Source organism: Dermacentor albipictus, chromosome 1 (genome assembly GCF_038994185.2).
Source record: "Dermacentor albipictus isolate Rhodes 1998 colony chromosome 1, USDA_Dalb.pri_finalv2, whole genome shotgun sequence".
Taxonomy (NCBI): Eukaryota; Metazoa; Arthropoda; class Arachnida; order Ixodida; family Ixodidae; genus Dermacentor; species Dermacentor albipictus.
In genome coordinates this window covers 147,051,799-147,070,119 of record NC_091821.1, presented here as the reverse complement: position 1 = coordinate 147,070,119, position 18,321 = coordinate 147,051,799, and the positions used below count along the sequence as shown (strand labels likewise).

General features: G+C 43.4%; 1 protein-coding gene across 3 annotated transcripts in view; it reads left to right on the top strand.

The window, feature by feature from the left end:
* LOC135911023 (solute carrier family 35 member C2-like) overlaps positions 1-18,321 on the top strand; it is an 84,049-nt gene that overhangs the window by 27,136 nt on the left and 38,592 nt on the right. For 2 of the 3 annotated variants that reach the window (XM_070527102.1, XM_070527115.1), the window contains exons 5-6: positions 8,507-8,590; positions 10,247-10,422. In XM_070527102.1, coding sequence (XP_070383203.1) covers positions 8,507-8,590; positions 10,247-10,422 — 260 coding nt within the window. Of the gene's footprint in view, positions 1-8,506; positions 8,591-10,246; positions 10,427-18,321 lie in introns of all 3 variants that reach the window. The other variant, XM_065443109.2, reaches the window with a different exon arrangement.

Here is an 18,321-nt window from a genome sequence, read left to right as displayed (position 1 = left end):
CGCTCGTCCTGTCTGCTCCTTTCTGTGTCCGTGTTCCACTTTGCGCTAGAAGCCAAAATCTTTTGAACTTATATAACAGTCTTGTCCGCTCCCGCCTTGATTACGGAGCAATAATTTATAATTCTGCAACACCAAGTGCAATAAAAATCCTAGAGCCCGTCCACCATCTGGGTATCCGTCTCGCGACCGGTGCTTTCAGGACAAGTCCAATCCAGAGCCTCTACGTAGAGTCAAATCAGTGGTCACTTCATCTGCAATGGTCATATACCAGTTTCACATACTTTCTGAGAGTACAAGCGAACATCCTTGTTATTCAACCATAAACGATATCGCCGCTGCTACGCTCTTCCATAACCGGCGTGCAGTGAGGAAGCCGTTTACTTTGTGTGTGAGGAACCTAATTGAAGAAATGGGTGTTCAGCTTCTTGAACATTGTCCTATGACTCAAGCGAAACTGTTACCACCATGGCAGTGGCAGATCATAGACCGTGATATGTCGTTTGTAGATGTCAGGAAACATGCGCTGTAGGGGTTGGGGGACGGACTCCGGGATGAAAACCAAACTTGGGAGGGTTTATTCTACATTATGTACAGGGAGGTGAGACGTCAAGTAACATTCGTACAGTCATTTCGGGCCGGCAGCAACTCGGACGCTGCGGCCCGCGGCAAGAAGTTCGAGAGAGGTGAATCAGGGAATCGGGGAATGCGCTGGTCTCTCTGGAATGCTTCTTATAAACCCTTCGAGCACTGGAAGTCGCATCATGGTTGACCAATGGGAGAGTCCGCTCAGATGACGCCATTTTCGGCCAATGGTTGGCGCCCGTGTCGCGGTGTCACACCCGGCGGCTCTCTGCGGTCTTGCCTTGCAGACTTGCAATGCGTTCTTCAAAGGCGGAGAAGGGGGACGCTTGGGCTCCATTGTTTGAGGGCCCCTTCTACTCCTGGCGGCACGGCTCCACCGGCGGCATACGAACTTGTTTGCACGTGAACTTGTTTGCTCGAGCGCTCCTCTGGAATATGCTTTCCAAGTTTCTGCGCTTCTCAATTAGTTGTGCTGCGATTCGATGTGGTCTGGGGGAACTCGAAGTAGGCGCAGGAAACAGCTCCATATCTAACAGCTCGTCCTCGCCCCGGTTGTTCTGAATGGCCGGTGAACTCAATTCGCTGGCCATGAGGAACGCTGAAAGAAGCTGCAGGGTACCGGGGTCGAGCCTCGTTTGACGAACTGCGGGATCCTGGGCCCTGGAGAACATACGTCAAACAAACAAAACACAGCGCTGCCCCACGTGTAAGCGCAGGCTCTTCAACCCTGACTCGCCAGGCTATTACTGAGTCAAAATGAACCCTGATCTTTTATTTCCCCAATTTTGACAAAACAGTTCCAACCACCCTTCCAAACAGCTATCCATTTCTCCTCGATTGCCGACAAGACCAGAGTACTATTGTTGTTGCAAAACAAAAGGGTCGCTGACGATGCAAACAACAAATGAAAACAGCCGAACATAACTTAAGTGGCCTAACTACACGAACAGCATGTTTCCAATCTATCGCAGTGGCGTACTTATCGCACGTATTGGTGCCACTGAACAATCTGGTCAACCTCGCAAGTACGTAATCACAAGCGCACTAGCCTTGTGGTCACTAAACAAAACGCGTACTTGCGTTGTAGGCAAACTTTTCATTTACGCTTACTCACGTTTCTTCCCTGAAAGTCCTACAGGACACGTGACTTAAACGAACAAATAAACTTGCGGGACTTACACACTCCGCAGAACCCTTAAAATAATGCGTCTTTTAATAACTCATTCCACGCATATTTATCAGCGAAGTCAGAATACGGCTGCCCTCAACACACACGAGCAACCTAGTCATAAATCTGCTTCCTTCCGTCCACACAGGACATGCGCTAATGGAACTAGGAACGCTTCTCAGTGCAAATCATGCACTCACTGAAAATCTACGCGCTTAACCTTAGAAAATTCAAAAACACTTAAAAGAAAGAAGGTTAAATAACACACACGCGCGTTACGATAGGCCTCTCAACGATAACCTTGACGTTCAGGTTACTCACACACACACAAAAAAAGCCTATCTACTTATTAATGTGCATCTCGCGAGACTACGTGTTTACACAAATGCGTCTTTCAAATCTCTGAGCTTTCTCAAACCAAAACATAAACAAAGCTCAAACCTTACACCTTGAAAGAAATCCTAGTCTCAAATCGCGAAAACTTTCCGATGCTCAAAAATAAAACAAAATAACACGTTTTACTTCTACGGAAGCTCTCTTGGCCTCCCTTTCCAAACGTTTTCGACTGACTCATACTTTCAATCGGACTCGAGGTGGGCGTGGGTTGACAGCTACTCTGGCTGCCGAGAAACAACAAAAGGGCTGACTAACTATCAGCTCCCCCAAGACGTTACGGTCTCCTGCCAATTTGCGTCCCCGCGCCCCGCTTTCAACATGACCTCGACTGACCACGTCGCTACTCCCCACCTGGTCTCGTTCTGCCACCTTGCGTTTCTTCGAACTGCACGCTGAGCTATGAAAAGAACTACGGAACGACGAGGAGTTTAACAGCCTCGTGCCCTTTGTCCGCGTCCGTGCAGAACATGCTTCGCGGTCCCCCTTGGACCGGTGGTTTGAACATTTTGGGTGCGTCAACATCGTCCGTGACGACCGCACCTTTTTCCTCGCGCCCTGCCCATTTGGCTTTCTCGCCATCTTTGGCGGCGCTACATAAGTTACCGTCTTTCAGTCTTTACCGCGCTTCTTTTTACGGCGCTTTCTCTTTGCACTCGCCTTCATGTCGCCTTCTCGTGCCTCGTGCTGGCCGGTACACATTTCGTCGGCCCGGATCGCTCTCTTACCCGCACAGTCTGAGTGATTCTCACTTAAATCAACACTCTCTCTGCCTCGACTGGCGGACAGCTCAACCGACTCTGGCACAATACAGCAGGCTTTACTCGAGTTAGACAACTCGCACTCTTGCGAACTGCCCTCTGCTACATTGCCCAGCTCACGCTGTGCATCGGCACACAGTCCGTCGGTATCGATCGCTGTCTCACGAGCACAGTCCGAATGATTAACAACTGAATCATCCCTATCTAGGCCATCTAGACTGGCGGAGAGCCGCACCGATCCCTGAACAATGCAGTTGTTCTCTCGTGAGCTACGGAGCTCGCCACCCCGAGAACTATTCTCAACTGCATCGTCCAGCTCGCACTTCACTTCTGCACGCACATCTGGCTCTACATGGGTGCTCGCGTCTGTCGGGTCAGCAGTACCCTTTTCTTCGCTAGCAACCTCGCTAACATTACCAGCGACGCACACACGCGGTAACTGTGCCAATTTGTTCGCAGCTGGCCTAGCTGTCTCTACAGTCATCTGTTGGCACAGCACCTCATCGCTCTCCTTGCGGCCTTTAACGGCCTCTGTTGCCACTAAGGCATCGTTAGCAGCTAGCCTTTTCCCTTCACTTATGAATCGGCAGCCAATCTCACAGGCACTACTCTTCTCGTCGGCTTTTGGCAAAAATCTGCTAGACACTTCCTCATTCTTTCGCTCTGTACTTCCTACAGAATTCTCAGACAGCCGTTGTCTCTGTGCCAATAACTGATCACAATGCTGTATCTCTTTGATCAGTGCTGCCTTCTCTCTCTCATACTTTTGCTCACGCTCAAGCTTACGTTCCTGATACTCACGTTCGCGTTCATTCTCACATTCATGACGCTCACACCTAAGAGTAAGTTCTTGAAGCTCATGCTTCCGTTCATTCCCGCGTTCTTCACGCTTACGCTCACTCCTAAGTTCACGACGCTCCCGCAAACGTTCACGACGCTCACGCTCCCGTGGCTCCTGTATCACTTCCCAAGCAAGCTCAATGCTTTTGCCATCATTGCCACTATCGTTAATCGCCTTTATGATAGCTGGCGTTTCCATCCGTTCGTCCGCCTCAACTCCCAAATCGTCGCACACCAACAACAAGTCTAACCTCGTCAACCTTCTAAGATCCATGGCAGCTGACCCGACAGGTGGTTAAAACTGTTTTCCTTAATTAATTTGTGCAAACACACAATGCATCAAACTCCCGATTCCCAGAACTATCAAAATGAACACACAACATTTGAGTCTGGCGAATCATAAGGAAAAAAACCACGCGCTCACTTACAGTTGCAGCACCCTGCCATCCGGTTCATTCGTCCGCTGTTCCCGGTTCCTCCGGACTCCCTGGGTCGAAGGCTCGCTCCTTCTTCGCTACTCCCAGTTTCTTCGGACCTCTTTCGACGAAGGCTCTCTCTTCTTCGCTCTTCCCGGTTCCTTAGGATCTCTCTCGACGAAGGTTTATCCGTAGTGCTGCCACCAGCTGATGCATTCGGAGGCGATCTCACCGCTGCCAACCAGATGTAGGGGTTGAAGGACGGACTTCGGGATGAAAACCAAAACTTGGGAGGGTTTATTTTACATTATGTACAGGGAGGTGAGACGTCAAGTAACATTCGTACAGTCATTACGGGCCAGCAGCAACTCGGACGCTGCGGCCCACAGCAAGAAGTTCGAGAGAGGTGAATCAGGGAATCAGGGAATGCGCTGGTCTCTCTGGAATGCTTCTTATAAACCCTTCGTGCACTGGAAGTCGCGTCATGGTTGACCAATGGGAGAGTCCGCTCAGATGACGCCATTTTCGGCCAATCGTTGGCGCCCGTGTCGCGGTGTCACACCCGGCGGCTCTCTGCGGTCTTGCCTCGCTGACTGGCAATCCACTTCTTCTAAGGTGGAGAAGGCGGGGGCGCTCATGCTCCATTGTACGAGGCCCACCTGCTCCCGGTGCTACGGCCCCGCAGCGGTAGCAAGTGCCTTCTTCAAAGGCGAAGAGGGGTGATGATTGGGCTCTATTGTCCGACGGCCCCTTCTAATCCCGGCGGCATACGAACTTGTTTGCAAGTGTCCTGCCTCAGGAATGTGGCACCCCTGCTTCTGCATTCCTCAATTAGCTGTGCTGCGATTCGAAGTGGTTTGGGGAACTCGAAGTAGCCTCAGGAAACGGCGCCATATTTAACAGCGCCAGAGGCACATATTAAAATGCATGCATGTTTTAGAACTCCAGTATAAGTACTCTTGCACTGAGTTTTACACGGACGCTTCCAAGTCGGATGCAGGGGTTTCTTATGCAGCCACCAGCCCATCTTTTTCAGAATCCGGCGCACTGCACCCAGAAACTAATGTATTTACGGCAGAAGCCCATGCACTATTGTCGACAGTGAAGCATATTATGAAATCAAAACTTCAAAAAACAGTCATATATACAGACTCTCTAAGCGTCTTAAAAGCCCTGAATTCACTCTCTAAACACAAGAACCCTGTACTTGTTGAGCTCTACTCCGTTCTGTTGTGTAGAGCATACATATCTAACCAACATATCATTATATGCTGGGTACCTGGCCATAGAGGCATTGAGGGAAATGTTCTAGCAGACCAAATAGCCAGATTTACATTGCAAGCTACTCTTACCGCTGCGGTCCCTGCTACTGATCTGAAGCCTCTCTTACGAAGAAAACTACAGAACCACTGGCAATGCCTGTGGGACGCGGAAACAAATAATAAGCTCTACGTGATAAAGCCACAGTTAGTATTCTGGCCCTCTGTAACGAAATCACACCAAACAGATGTTCTATTCTGTCATCTCAGAATAGGACACACATTTGGCACCCATAATTTTCTACTCACCGGAAATGACCCTCCAACCTATGGTAGATGCGGGAAGAGGCTTACCGTCCTCCTGGAGTGCCGGAAAGCCGAAGCGAAGAGAAAGAAACATTTTCCTCTTGCATACCATTACTACATTCCTCTTCACCCGGCTATGTTTCTTGGCAGAGAACCGCTTTTTAACATCAAGGCAGTCCTCAGTTTCTTAAATGATGTTGTCCTACATGTTATAAGCCCATTAAACTCGTAGAGCATCCTCGTTCCAGAGGATGCCGTTGCGATGATTGTGTTGCATAGCACATGCCTCCAACCCTTGTGTTTCAAGGGCTCTAAGAGGGCAGTGGTGCTCTAGCCAATCTTATAACCTGATATATTTTTACACATCATATCATTCTTTTTAAATGCATCTTAATGTTCATAGCGCACGTCAAACACCATTGCCATAATCTTATTATACAATTTTACATACTTTAGAGCGACTATATTTAAGGCCCCTTTACAGCCGCATCACTCCAACTTCATAGAACTCATTAAGTATACTGCGAACTCATTACAATGGACTTGGTGCTCTTTGGCCATACTTGGCCCTTGCGCCATTAAAAATCAAACATTCATTCAGTAACACAAACTTACAAAGGAACTTTCTGAGAACTTGCAAAGTTTCTCAGAAAGAAAGTGTTGCCATCGAAGAATTTGTCCTGATCCGGGGACTGAACTTAGGACCAATGCTTTTTTTGGGCAGTTGCTCTACCATCAGAGTTAACCAGGATGTTAGGGGACCAGGAAGTGAGGTTGAATTAATTGACAACTTGAAGCACTTAGTGCTACTCTTGGGTGGATGAAAATTGTCCCTTTCTTAGTGAAATCTATGCAGTTAAACTAGTGCAGTGTTCTTCACAATCTTGCAATGCAACTTGGAGTTTGTTTTAACGTTTTATCTAATTAGTTCTTTGCTGAATGAATTGGAAGGCTTCCTGTATGAAGATTTACAATCCAGCCAACTGCACCAAAGCATCATTGATAAAATGCATGTGCTAAAAGCAGCAGTGGCTCATGGGGCACCCATTGTGGTTTGGACCACACTGCATGAAAATAAACGAACAGAGACTGCCCTAGTAGCTGGCAAGAAAAACAGGACTGAGCCCAGCACCAAATTCTCCCCCGTCTTCGGAGGCAGTTGGGAAATATGGTGTATGGGAGGCACTGTTCTCAGGTGTTTATGACGGTGCGAGTACCCTTGACAAGGACTTGTCCCAGAGTAGATGCCAGGCACATCTCCGCTGTTGCACACCCAGGATGGAGCATCCTGTGTGTTGGGTTGCTTAATAGTGTAGCCCTAAGTAGGCGTAAACTCGATCTTAATGCTAAATGCGACCAAGAGACCGATAATTTATTTTGCAGGAAATGGAGCGTAGTCCTGGTTGCCATGGAAAAAGAAGTGCAGTGAAGTGTCAGTCTGAGAAACCTCACCTGTGGCATCTCGTGATAATAATGCTCGCTTGCAATGTTGTTGTCAGCCCAGAATGTTTCATCGTCACTGTAATAACCAAAGTATCATCACTATAGTGTGTAGCTATTCACTATCTATTACATGTCACTACTGAAAATTTTACAGGTCAGATTATTCAATAGAAAGTATCCAAAAGTGATTAATAGTGTGGTGGCTAGCTTGTGCACCCTCTCCAGACTTCTCTGAAGAGTACTGCGGAACATGCTTCAGTCTGTGTCTTAGATAGTCGTCCCATCAGCAAAATAGCATCAATAATCGTAGCCACCACTACATTCATAGCAACTTTTCCAGCACAATGTTGCAAGTTGAAACAACTTGTGTTGTTTGCAATCAAATAAGTGGCCGAAGGGAGCACAGCTGTCATGTACTGGCACCAACATACAGAACCTCGTTGATTCACTGAGGCACTGCACCAGTTACAGAGTCGAGTTTGTTCATTTCTGCAGCATTTGAGCGCGCTGTTGTCATGATGCACACAGTCACATTCACATTTTTCATTGACACTCTACAACTTTCTCAAACAAGCAGAGGCATGAGAACAATATTTTAGAGTGCTAGAAAATAGAATATTTTAGAAACCTTACCTAATTAACCAATTTCATAAAGTACAAAAATATTCTCAGTTGCACAAATATATTGCAGAAAACATGTCTGTAGTATTAAGTGCAGCATAACGGAAATTCGCACTTAGCACATTCAATAGCTGTTATTTTCAAATTTCTTCATTACTATTTCCTCGTTACTAAATACCTCATTACTAGTATTTCTCTCTATCGTTGTTGTCATTGTTGTCGTCACTGTTGGTTTGTTTTATTCACTTTGTATTGTGCAATCTTTTGAAATAATACTTATACAGTTTTGTATTTTGTGTTTTCTTTTACACTTATTTATTGTATACTTCTTTTTGTTTTTTATTGCTGATTCTTATTTTTATTGTCGGTACTGAATAGGCCTGATGTTTAACTTACTGTCATGTTAATGTTGCCATTAGTGTTTGATCTGTTATTGATGTTAATTGACAAGAAATTCTGCCAAGTGTTATCTGTGAGACATCCTCTTTTATTATCTAAGGGCCAAAAAAAAATTTTTACCTTGTTTTATCTAGGTACCTTATTTATATCCCCTCTACAAAAATATACTAGAACCATATTATGCCTTTGTTCATTGTTTAACTTGTCAGCCTTCTAAATTTAATGTTGGAAGTGAATCTGTCCAATGGAAAGGCACAATATTACATTTATGAGTATTACGGATTGACTTCGTGGTTTTTATTTGCTCTGGAAATGCAGGTTTAGGTAATCCAATTGACATGATCTTCCATGTCCAGCCATGGATGATTCTTGGCCTTCTTCCACTGGCCATAGCATTTGAAGGTGAGTCCATTTATCCTGATAAAAGGGCAGATGGGGAAAATGCAGCAATGTGGGTTCGAAAAGTTCAATTTTTTAATAAAAATGTTGGTCTTGTCTGCAGTATTATACTTTCCATTTTACTTTTACGCATTAAAAATTAAGCCAGAATTTGAGCTAGAGAACAGGTAAAATTGCATCTAATGCAGCCACAGTGTTTTGAGAAACTGCAAATTTAGTTTGTTTTGGTGCATGCCATTCAACACAGGTGCTTGCCACCACTGCAACTCAGTCGTGAAAGTATAGAATCCTGCATGCTATTAGAGGTGTCTTCTGTACAGTTTGTATTCTAAGCAGAAAAATGGCCAAAGCGGCACATGGTAACCTACAAGCATTTTTTTTACTAAGTATTCTACTAACTTCTAATCAAAAGCTGAAACAGAACTTGCCTCATTGCTAGTGCATATGCGATTCAGTTAGGAAGGTTTAAAAAAAATTCACCATATCCCATGTTTATCTTGCAATTAGTATTAAGCAAAAATTTCCTTGGTGTTTGAACAAATGTTAAAACAAATTTTATAATGCAACACTAATGGCAAAAATATTTGTACTCTATGATGCAAATGGAATGTACTTTTACAAACTTCTTTGTAGCAGACTTTACATTTTCTGTTGCCAACTCCTTCTTCACTTCTCCGTAGCTTCATGCTCCTGGCTCAGTGCATTCTCTGGTCCTAGTTTTGTTCACTTCGCTTCTTTCTTCACACTTTTTCACTTCTCTGTAGCTCAACGCTCCTCGCCAAGTACCCTCTCTAGTCCCATTTTGTTCTCTTCATTTTTTCCACACACGGCTGCTTTTGATGCTGACCTCCTCACTATTTGTCGCTTGTTCTGCTTGTCTATTCAGGCACATACCCAGTGGCGCAAGTTGTTGTCTACTTGGCAAGGCGGTAGCTGCAAAATGGGGGGAAGAGGCAGAGAAAGCTTTGCTTTCAGGCAAATAATTCCTGATGGTGTTTTTGAGCTACATAACAAAATCTCTGCTTTTGCTTTAAAATTAAGTAGAGCTCAGCAATATTTTGCATGTTTTCTTGTATGTCTTCATCTTTGCTGCACTGATGGTCCATGTCTGATAACCTGGTAATGTCACAGCTGGCACAGTGCTTGCTCATTTTGGTGTTGTTCGAATTACCATAGGGCGTATTTAAGATGCTCATCATAGTGCTTCTGTATTCACTCACTTTGGTGACATTGAGTGCGTTTTTATCAAATTGCAAAGTTGGCTGACTACACATTTTGTACGCACTCTTTTGGATACTTAAAAATATTCCATCTCTGAGCTAGTTTTTAATGGTAGCCTTCAATGTGTGCAGAATGTCTGTGCTTGTCTCAAATCTTTATGAAAAATGTAACATTTCTAACAGAGGGCATCTGAAGTACAAACATTCAGGAAATAAGTTTCTGATAACAACAGTTATAGTGACAGAACAATTCTGGTTTCTCATTGCACTGTACAAAGTATTAAGGAGCAAAATCTGCTGTTGTTTGGTATTCATTGCAGATGCAGAAAATTTCTATATGAAACATTGTACATTGCTATTGTACATTGCCAACATTGCCATTGTACGTTGCCAACGTTGCCAGTGTACATGGGCAAACCATTTTTGGCCTCATTCACAGGAATTCCAATTGCGACTTCAGAGAAAGTGTTCCGCTTTCGGGATGCTGAAGTCGTGCTGCGCACGTGCAAGTACGTCCTTGCAGGCTCCTTGCTCGCCTTTTTGATGGAGCTGAGCGAGTACCTGCTGCTCACATACACTTCCAGTCTGACACTCTCCATTGCTGGCATTATAAAGGCAAGTGGTGAAGGAAATTTTAAAGAAGGGTTGCTATTTCTTTTTTGTCTTAGCAAATATAAATTTTACTTTTTGTTTGGTCATATGATATTAGAATAGCTTCAGTAGCATAAAGACATAACTCAAATTACTAGTTACTGTCTGCATTTGTAGAGGAATAATGTGCAATAAGGCAATGCAGAACAATCCAAAAAACTTCACCAATGTTGACAAGTGTAAGCATTTCATGCTTTTTAAAATGTGCACAGAAGAAAAAGCATTTCACACTGCTTTTGCCAAATAGGGTGAAATAAAGTGTACAGTGGTGTACTAAAACTGGTAACACTGTCTTACGCTACCTGCAGTAAGTAAAGGTCTCCGAGGGCTCATATGAAAGCCTTCGGAAGGCTCATATGTGCCATTGCTTTACAGACAGTCAGATCCACAGATTTCGTCTTCAGCAAGAGAGGTTTTTATTGCAACTATCAATTTGGGAGATTAATTTGTTTATCAACATCTAACAGTTATCTATTGTTCTCTTTTTCCAATTTTATGCCAGAAGATAAAATAATGCAATAAAATATTTACTGACAAACGTGCAAGTTGTTTCACATTTTTGTGAATGGAGCAATATTTCTTCATAATTGTTTTTTCAGTATAGTTTTATTTATTCAATTGTCAAAAAATGTGCACTATTGCTGCAATGCTGTTTTTGCAAGGTCATCAGTACTTATGCGATTAATATGTTTATGACTTCCTGTAACATTCATGAGTAAATTTAACAAAATGTGATGGATGCTATACTGTAGCTCCATTCACAGCCTCCACATCATGGTTGTAAATGAGCTGGAAATCTATATTAAGGTGCAGCTTTTCAGTATATTAGTGGCCCACTAAAACAAAAAATCGTATAAATTAGTTATTGCTCTGAACTGTACCAATAGTTTGTGAGTAGGACTTTTGAAAAACTTGTGTGAACAATCTGACCATTTCATATAGACTGTATACTAATGTTTTACCTATTTAGACACTCTGATGGATGCAGTTCGTAGAGTAGCTGCGGTGGTTGCTTAGTGGCTGTGGTGTTGGGCTGCTAAGCACGAGGTCCCGGGATCTAATGCATTTGGATCGGAGCGAAATGCGAAAACACCTGTGTACTTAGATGTAGGGTACGTTAAGGAACCCCAAGTGGTCAAAATTAATCCGGAGTCCCCCACTACAGCGTGCCTCATAATCAGATCATGGTTGTGGCATGTAAAACCCCATAATTGAAATGAATTGCAGTTTGTAGAATTGCAATAACTTTTTTTGTAGCAGAGTTGAGGTAGTTGTAAACTTAGTGGTTCACCTTTTCTGAAAGTGCTAATTTTCAGCAGTCTTAACATTTGGGAGCTTAAGTAAAATATGTGCACCCCAAGGTCACTAGAATTTTACTTTGAGATGCTACATATTTCATTCTGATCGGTTCATTGCTTTCCTAATGAGAGAGAGTGTGTGTGTGTGTGTTCCACACATTTTTGAGAATAGTAGGGAAATTAGAATTGGCCTTGATGTATAACTACCTCTTAAATCGGCTGTCAGCCCTCCAGTATGTTTCCAGTGATTGTGGTGCCAGTGAAAAGATGATGTCTCAAAATGATAGAAAAGAGTGTCATATTTGTGCAAGGCCTGCCCTCATGTAATGCCTGCAGCCCCTCCCCACCTTAAAATGCAAAAATTTGAAACAAAGAAGTTTCACAAGGCATTGTGTGCATACTTACGTGATGGGTTATTCCCCCTGCAAGCTGCTACAATATGGCACTAGTCCGTGACTGAAAAATTGGTTGGCGTCTGTTGATGCATTCATATTCGGCTGCCAGAAGTTGCATTTATTTGCATAGCAGTCTGAGAACTGTTCGAGGCTTTTATGAATAGCCATAAACCTGCCTTTTGTAAGGCCCACACCATGTAAAACGAAAAAAAAAGAAAGAAAGAAATAAAGTGCAGGCCTTACACAAGTAAATGCGGTATGTGTGATTATATCCCTTAATGGGACACTAAGAAAAAAATAAGTTGAGCTGTACAAGTAAATTACCCACAAAGACATGCCATCTTGAACTGCCTGCACATAGCTTGCAGTGAGGTCATGAATTTTTCACGGTGTCTGCTTGGGCTGTTAATTTTTCATCAATAAAGATTGACTCCATCATATTTTAAAGGAGCCAAAGACAGAGTTTAGCAAGATTTGAGAATCTTTACTGTGACACAACTGGCAAAGTACGAGAAAATACATTGGCATCCATAACATAACACTAATGTACCGGCACTGGGCTTACGGCACGAAATTCAATAAGTGGTTGTTAGGCCTTCATTTTTTCATCCAGTAACCACCTTCTTACTACAAAATAGAAAAACAGACTGAAAAGAACACATTATCAGTCTAAACTGGTTTAGTGCCTCTCTGTAGTGCCCCAATAAATAAGGAATTATGTTGTTACTTTGATGCAGAGAGTTGCAAAAGTTGACGCACAGGAATTAAACACTGCAATGAAATAAGTTTTCTTACTTAACATCAGATAAATATGTTTGTCTTAGCCTCTGTCAAGAGCAGCTCTGTGTTTCATCAAAATTTATTTCTATGCTACTACTGGGGCTTCTACACCTAATTTAACCCCTTCCATGCCTTGGACAGGCTGGGTTCACATGCGCGTTTCTGATAAAAACGACCAAGGACGAGCTGAGCTCGTTAGTGGCACTTTGCATTTCCTAGCAATGCCATGGACAAGTGTAGTTTTGTCTCGGTGCTTACTCATGCTCATGGTAGATGGCAGCACACAATCCATGGATCAGTTCAAGCAGAAGTGAAATTGTTCTTTCTGAGGAAGTAAAACATGTTGGCAACTTCGGTATTTGAAAATAATTTGGCCATTTTCGGTCAGGATTTAGGATAATAGCGTCACACGGAAGGGGTTAATTTTGTGCTTGCAGTTATTGATAAAAAGGGGCTCAGCCTTCACACAATGTCACATCACCTGCAGTACATGTGCAGCATTGTGCTTATTATTGTCGGCTTCAGCTTGCACATCTTCTGTGCGCTTCTTCCCCACTTTTGGCTCCCTCAGGGAATGTCATGTGTCGTTTTCATCCTCTTGTGTTGTTGGTTTTCTCAGAATGTGTCTTGTGGGTGCTGCTATTCAACAAGTGCCTCACTTCCCCTCTGCCAGCGTCTGTTTGTAATGTCCAACAAAAATAAAAGAAAGAAAAACTTTGCATACATTTTTATAAAAAACCTTTTCAATTGCATAGTCATCGAAACTCTCTTTTCTTGCTGCCAGAATTTAACTGGTTTTGCGTTCATTTAATGTGGTGCACTATCGCTCTCAATTGTCAGTGTTCCGAACATCCATGCACATTTAACAGAGATGGAGCAAGCTTGCAGACGTAAATATTACAGCTCAAAATTTTTGATTATTTGTCTGACAGTGTTGAACCAAAAAAAATATCTGTTCGGATTGCGTTCTGGTTGAGCACGTTGCAATTTTGTTCTGCTTTAGTTCCAGTACAGAGAAATAAAGATTTATAATAGTTCACAGACTCGTTTGGACAAATGCAAATTTATAATGGTTTGCAAACTGGTTAAGCATAGTAAATATTATCTTGCTCTGTGGTGAAATGCTGCAGATTGCTATCGACTTGTCTGCATGGCACATACGCAGGCTTTGTCATGTGGTGGAATAAATGGGCTTTATGGCCCATGGGAGACAAAAATTGAATTTTTTTTCGTAAACATCAATGAAGTTTAATGTTGTACAGCTACAGCAGCCATACATAAAAAGACAATTCATCTTAGGCAGTGTTATCGCAAGAGTGTGCCACACGTGGTGCATTGCCTCCATGCGCCCTTCCTCTTTCCTGCATTTCCTTTATTGTGACAGAAATTATATGGACACTCCAGGAGAATTTCCGCCTACGTCGGCGGAATCTCTTTGAGGTTCCGTATAAGTCCAAGTGCGATAACATTGCAACCGTGCACCATGTGCTCTAGGTGCGAAGGAAAGCAAGCGAGGGTGAGCCGAGAAAGATGGTGGCTTGGTGCGGCAGCGTCTTCTCACATACTCAAGGAAGGAAGGCAGGGAGGTTGTGCACGCAAGGGGTGGAGCTGCGAGATGTGCGCACACTAGGAGAATGTGTGTGCAAGGGGGTAGTATGCATCTCCATTTCTACTCGGGCCTCTTGCATTCTATCTTGGAGGAAATCTGCAGTGGGTTCGAAGGCTAGCCTACCCAAGATAGCTGATGGCTTCGTGTGTGCTGTGTACTCTCTCGCCTAGTTCACGTTCAAGTGAGAGGCGATACAAAGGTGAATTCACTCGCCGCTGCTGCAGCTCTTCATCACGCCAGAGCATAGGCAAAAAGTTTTCATTTTTCCGGAGGGGGCTGGGGCCCGACCAGCTTTCCGAACCCCATATATATATATATATATATATTATTTTTTGCACTCGAAGGAACTTCGTGTGACCTCGAAGAATTGTTCTCTGAAGAGACGACCTTATATGAGAATTTCCTAGACTTCATAATAAGAGGCAGTTCAGTTTCACTGCCTGAGTCCTTTTGCACCACCAAGAATCTGGCGTCTCTCGGTGATGTAATCTCCCTTTGTGTAATTGTCATATACTTCGCTATCACTAATACTGCTTCGCCTTTCCGGCGAAACTGGAGCCTCCATCTTTCTCTCTGTTTTTTTTCTTTTCCTGTGAGTCCGAGTATAAGCACTGCTGTGCATCACTGCTGTTTATTCTGATTTTGAGTGAATCCGGCTTGGCCTCATTTCGGTTGCTGAGTGAATTATACAGTGTTCCCCAACTATCATGCACCAAGACATAAAAAAATAGCAGTTGCGTTACTCAAAGAAAACCTAGTGCATTTTGTTTCCAGTACAGGGGAGTATCCGCCAGTCTTTCGTTACTGATATTTAATTCGGTAACTGCAATAAGTTATCTAACACGAGAAGTACTGTCCTAATTATCAAAGTGTAATGAGGCATTTGTAGGCACCCCAGGCACACTCAAATGACATCTAACTGCTGTGTTTTCAGACTGGCAAACAAACCTAAAAAAATATGAAAAATACCACGTGACTGCACTCCCACCCGCATCGTATTGTAGCGCCTTCAAATAAGCTCATTGAAAGCAACTGCATTGCCTGTCGCAAACCCGAAGAGACACCGCATCACCTTGATAATGGCACGGAAGGAGCACCAACAGCAGGTTTCACGGCTTCGCAGCTATTCCTCCCTCTCATTTTTACGTCACATTTATTATCAGTCTCTCAAGGCCGACTGATCACATTGATAACGAAAACCCCTTGATAACGCGACTGAAGGGCTGCTCTGACCGCGCACGAAGCGCGAAAAGTGATGAAATAGGCAAAATCTTGGCTTTGCTCATGCCTAATCGAAAGAGTTTGTGCACAGCTATATTTCGCGCCAGGAACTTGCTTTGGACCAAAGCCAATATAAAGTAACGGTTTTATTTTTTTAACGAGAATGTATACGTGCTGCGAAAACAAGTTCGTGGTAAAAAATAAAAGCGAAATAAACAGATTAGGAAGCGACCCATGTGCAGAGAAAATGCAAAACCAATGCGTTCAAGAAAGTAAATATACCACTTCTAAATGAGCCAAATTGGCAATCTGCACAAAAAGAAAGCAACGAACAAACAAAAAAAGCATTTCAGTGTGCTCTTATCCATGAATTTGTAAGTGCCATTGAACTCCAGCTGCTGCCTAGAGGATGTATTCGAATAGGTCTCCTTCTGCAGCTACGTGGTACTGAGCCCGCTTTATCATATCTTCAGTGGCTTTCTCGATGACAGACGCTGGAATTCTACGGCACACATCCGTTATCCTTGCCTTGAGCTAATCTGATGTCCATATCGATCGTGTAAGCACAATCTTTCGCATAACCACAAACAAAGAAATCGTGTGGAGAGAGGTCAGGTGACCTAGCCGGCCAATTTACAGCCCCGTGCCTTTCAGTTTATTGCGCATGAAAAGTGCCATCCAGGCAGTTTTGTGCTTGGCTGCTGCTGTGTGCGGGTGCCCCGTTTTGCTGATACCACAGAAGTGGAAGACGTGACGGCGGGACTTTGCTGAGAAACTCATCCACCACTCCTTCAAGGATTTCGTCCATGTAATGCTGTCCAGTCAGTGTGCGATCGAAGAAGATGGGGCTGATTATAGCACCGGCGTAAATTTCCCCCCACACATTGAACAACCACTGGTGTTGGTGACAATGCGCTTTACCCAGTGTCAACTGGAGTCACTCCAATAGTGTTCATTATGCAAATTTACCTTGGCATTTCTGCAAAAATTGGCTTCATCTGTGCACACGATGCTTCTCAAAAAGTACAATCACTCATTCGCTTTTGTGAGGACTCAATTCAACAAATCTACACGATTCTACAAGTCCGTATCTTCCAAGCATTGGTACTGCTTAAGACTGTACGCGTGAACGGCTGTCATTTAGAAGCCTCCAAACTGATGACTTGGAAATTGGTGCCTGGGCGGCCACGTTCCGCACGCTAGTATGATGGTCTGAGGCCATAAATGCTAGAACATCCATGCATAGGCTAGGACTCAAAGGTGGAGTCCTCCACTGCTTTTTGTTGGAGCTGCCGGTTTGTCTCAGGTTTTCATAATTTCTGATGATAGTTGATTCGTTTCGTTTACCACTATACTTCCATGACGGATATATATATATTTGCAACCTTCCTCTTGCTGCCGTTTGCAGATCCCAAGAGAAGCATCACGTTTACTCTCTGTTCATTAGAGAAGGACATGGCGACTGGGACCAAACAAAATGCACCTTTAAACCTCTGCACTGATGTCGTCAATTCTCGTTTGTGGTGATAGGTTTCGTGGCAACAACAACAAAAAAAGGAAGCATCCATGCATTTTATCTATGCTAAGACAACAGCTATCACAGCTTGTTTCCAACTAACACCAGACGCGACGTGTTGCTTCGGACAGGGCACGGCAGATAAGGCACTAGCTCGATCACAAAGTTTTTCTTCTTTCTTTTATTTTGTTCTGGCTAGCTCAGAGGGAGCCTGTTTGAGGGCACTGCTTTATGATGCGTGTGGAAGCACAGTCACGTGGTATGCTCCATAATTCGTAGAGTTAACTTATCAGTCGGAAAAAATTAGTGCGCAATTAGTGCACCGCTGACAATACCGTAGTTAGATGTCCCTTGGCTGTGCCTACAAAAGCCTCATTGACGCTTTGATGATTAGGATAGTAAGTCTCGAGTTAGATAATTAATTACCATTACCTCATTAAATCTCAGTAATGAAAAATTACTGGCAGCTACTTCACTGTACTGGAAACAATATGCACTAGGTTTTCTTTGATTAACGCATTGCTCTTTTTTTTTTAATATTGGTGCATGGTAGTTAATTGGGACATCCCATATATATTTATAACCTCTGCATGCAAGTGACAATGTTTCCATCCCTAATAAACGTTGTAAATTACTAGAAATGCTTTTCTTCTTTTTGGTGAGTCGTTAGCATTGCTCATTGGAAAGAGAAGCCATACTGAGGCACATATCATTCACGTGCAGTTTACATGCCGTTGATAAAATACTCTGCCGAAGGGGTCACTGAAGTCTATAGTTTATTTTTTTTTTCAGGGTCAAAAAAGCACACAAAGCAATTTGAAGCGAGGTAAATATACAGCAACATATTCATCCTCTAGGATTAGGCTATTCATACCTTTAGAAATAATTGTTAATTAGCTACCTCCTCCTCTTTTAAATATGTAATAAAATTTGACCTGTGTATATATATTTAAATAAATTGTGTATGTGCATGGTATTTACAGTGGAAATTTAAAACAATAACATTGTACTCAAAGCGCGAAAGGCCTGACTCACTACGACCGC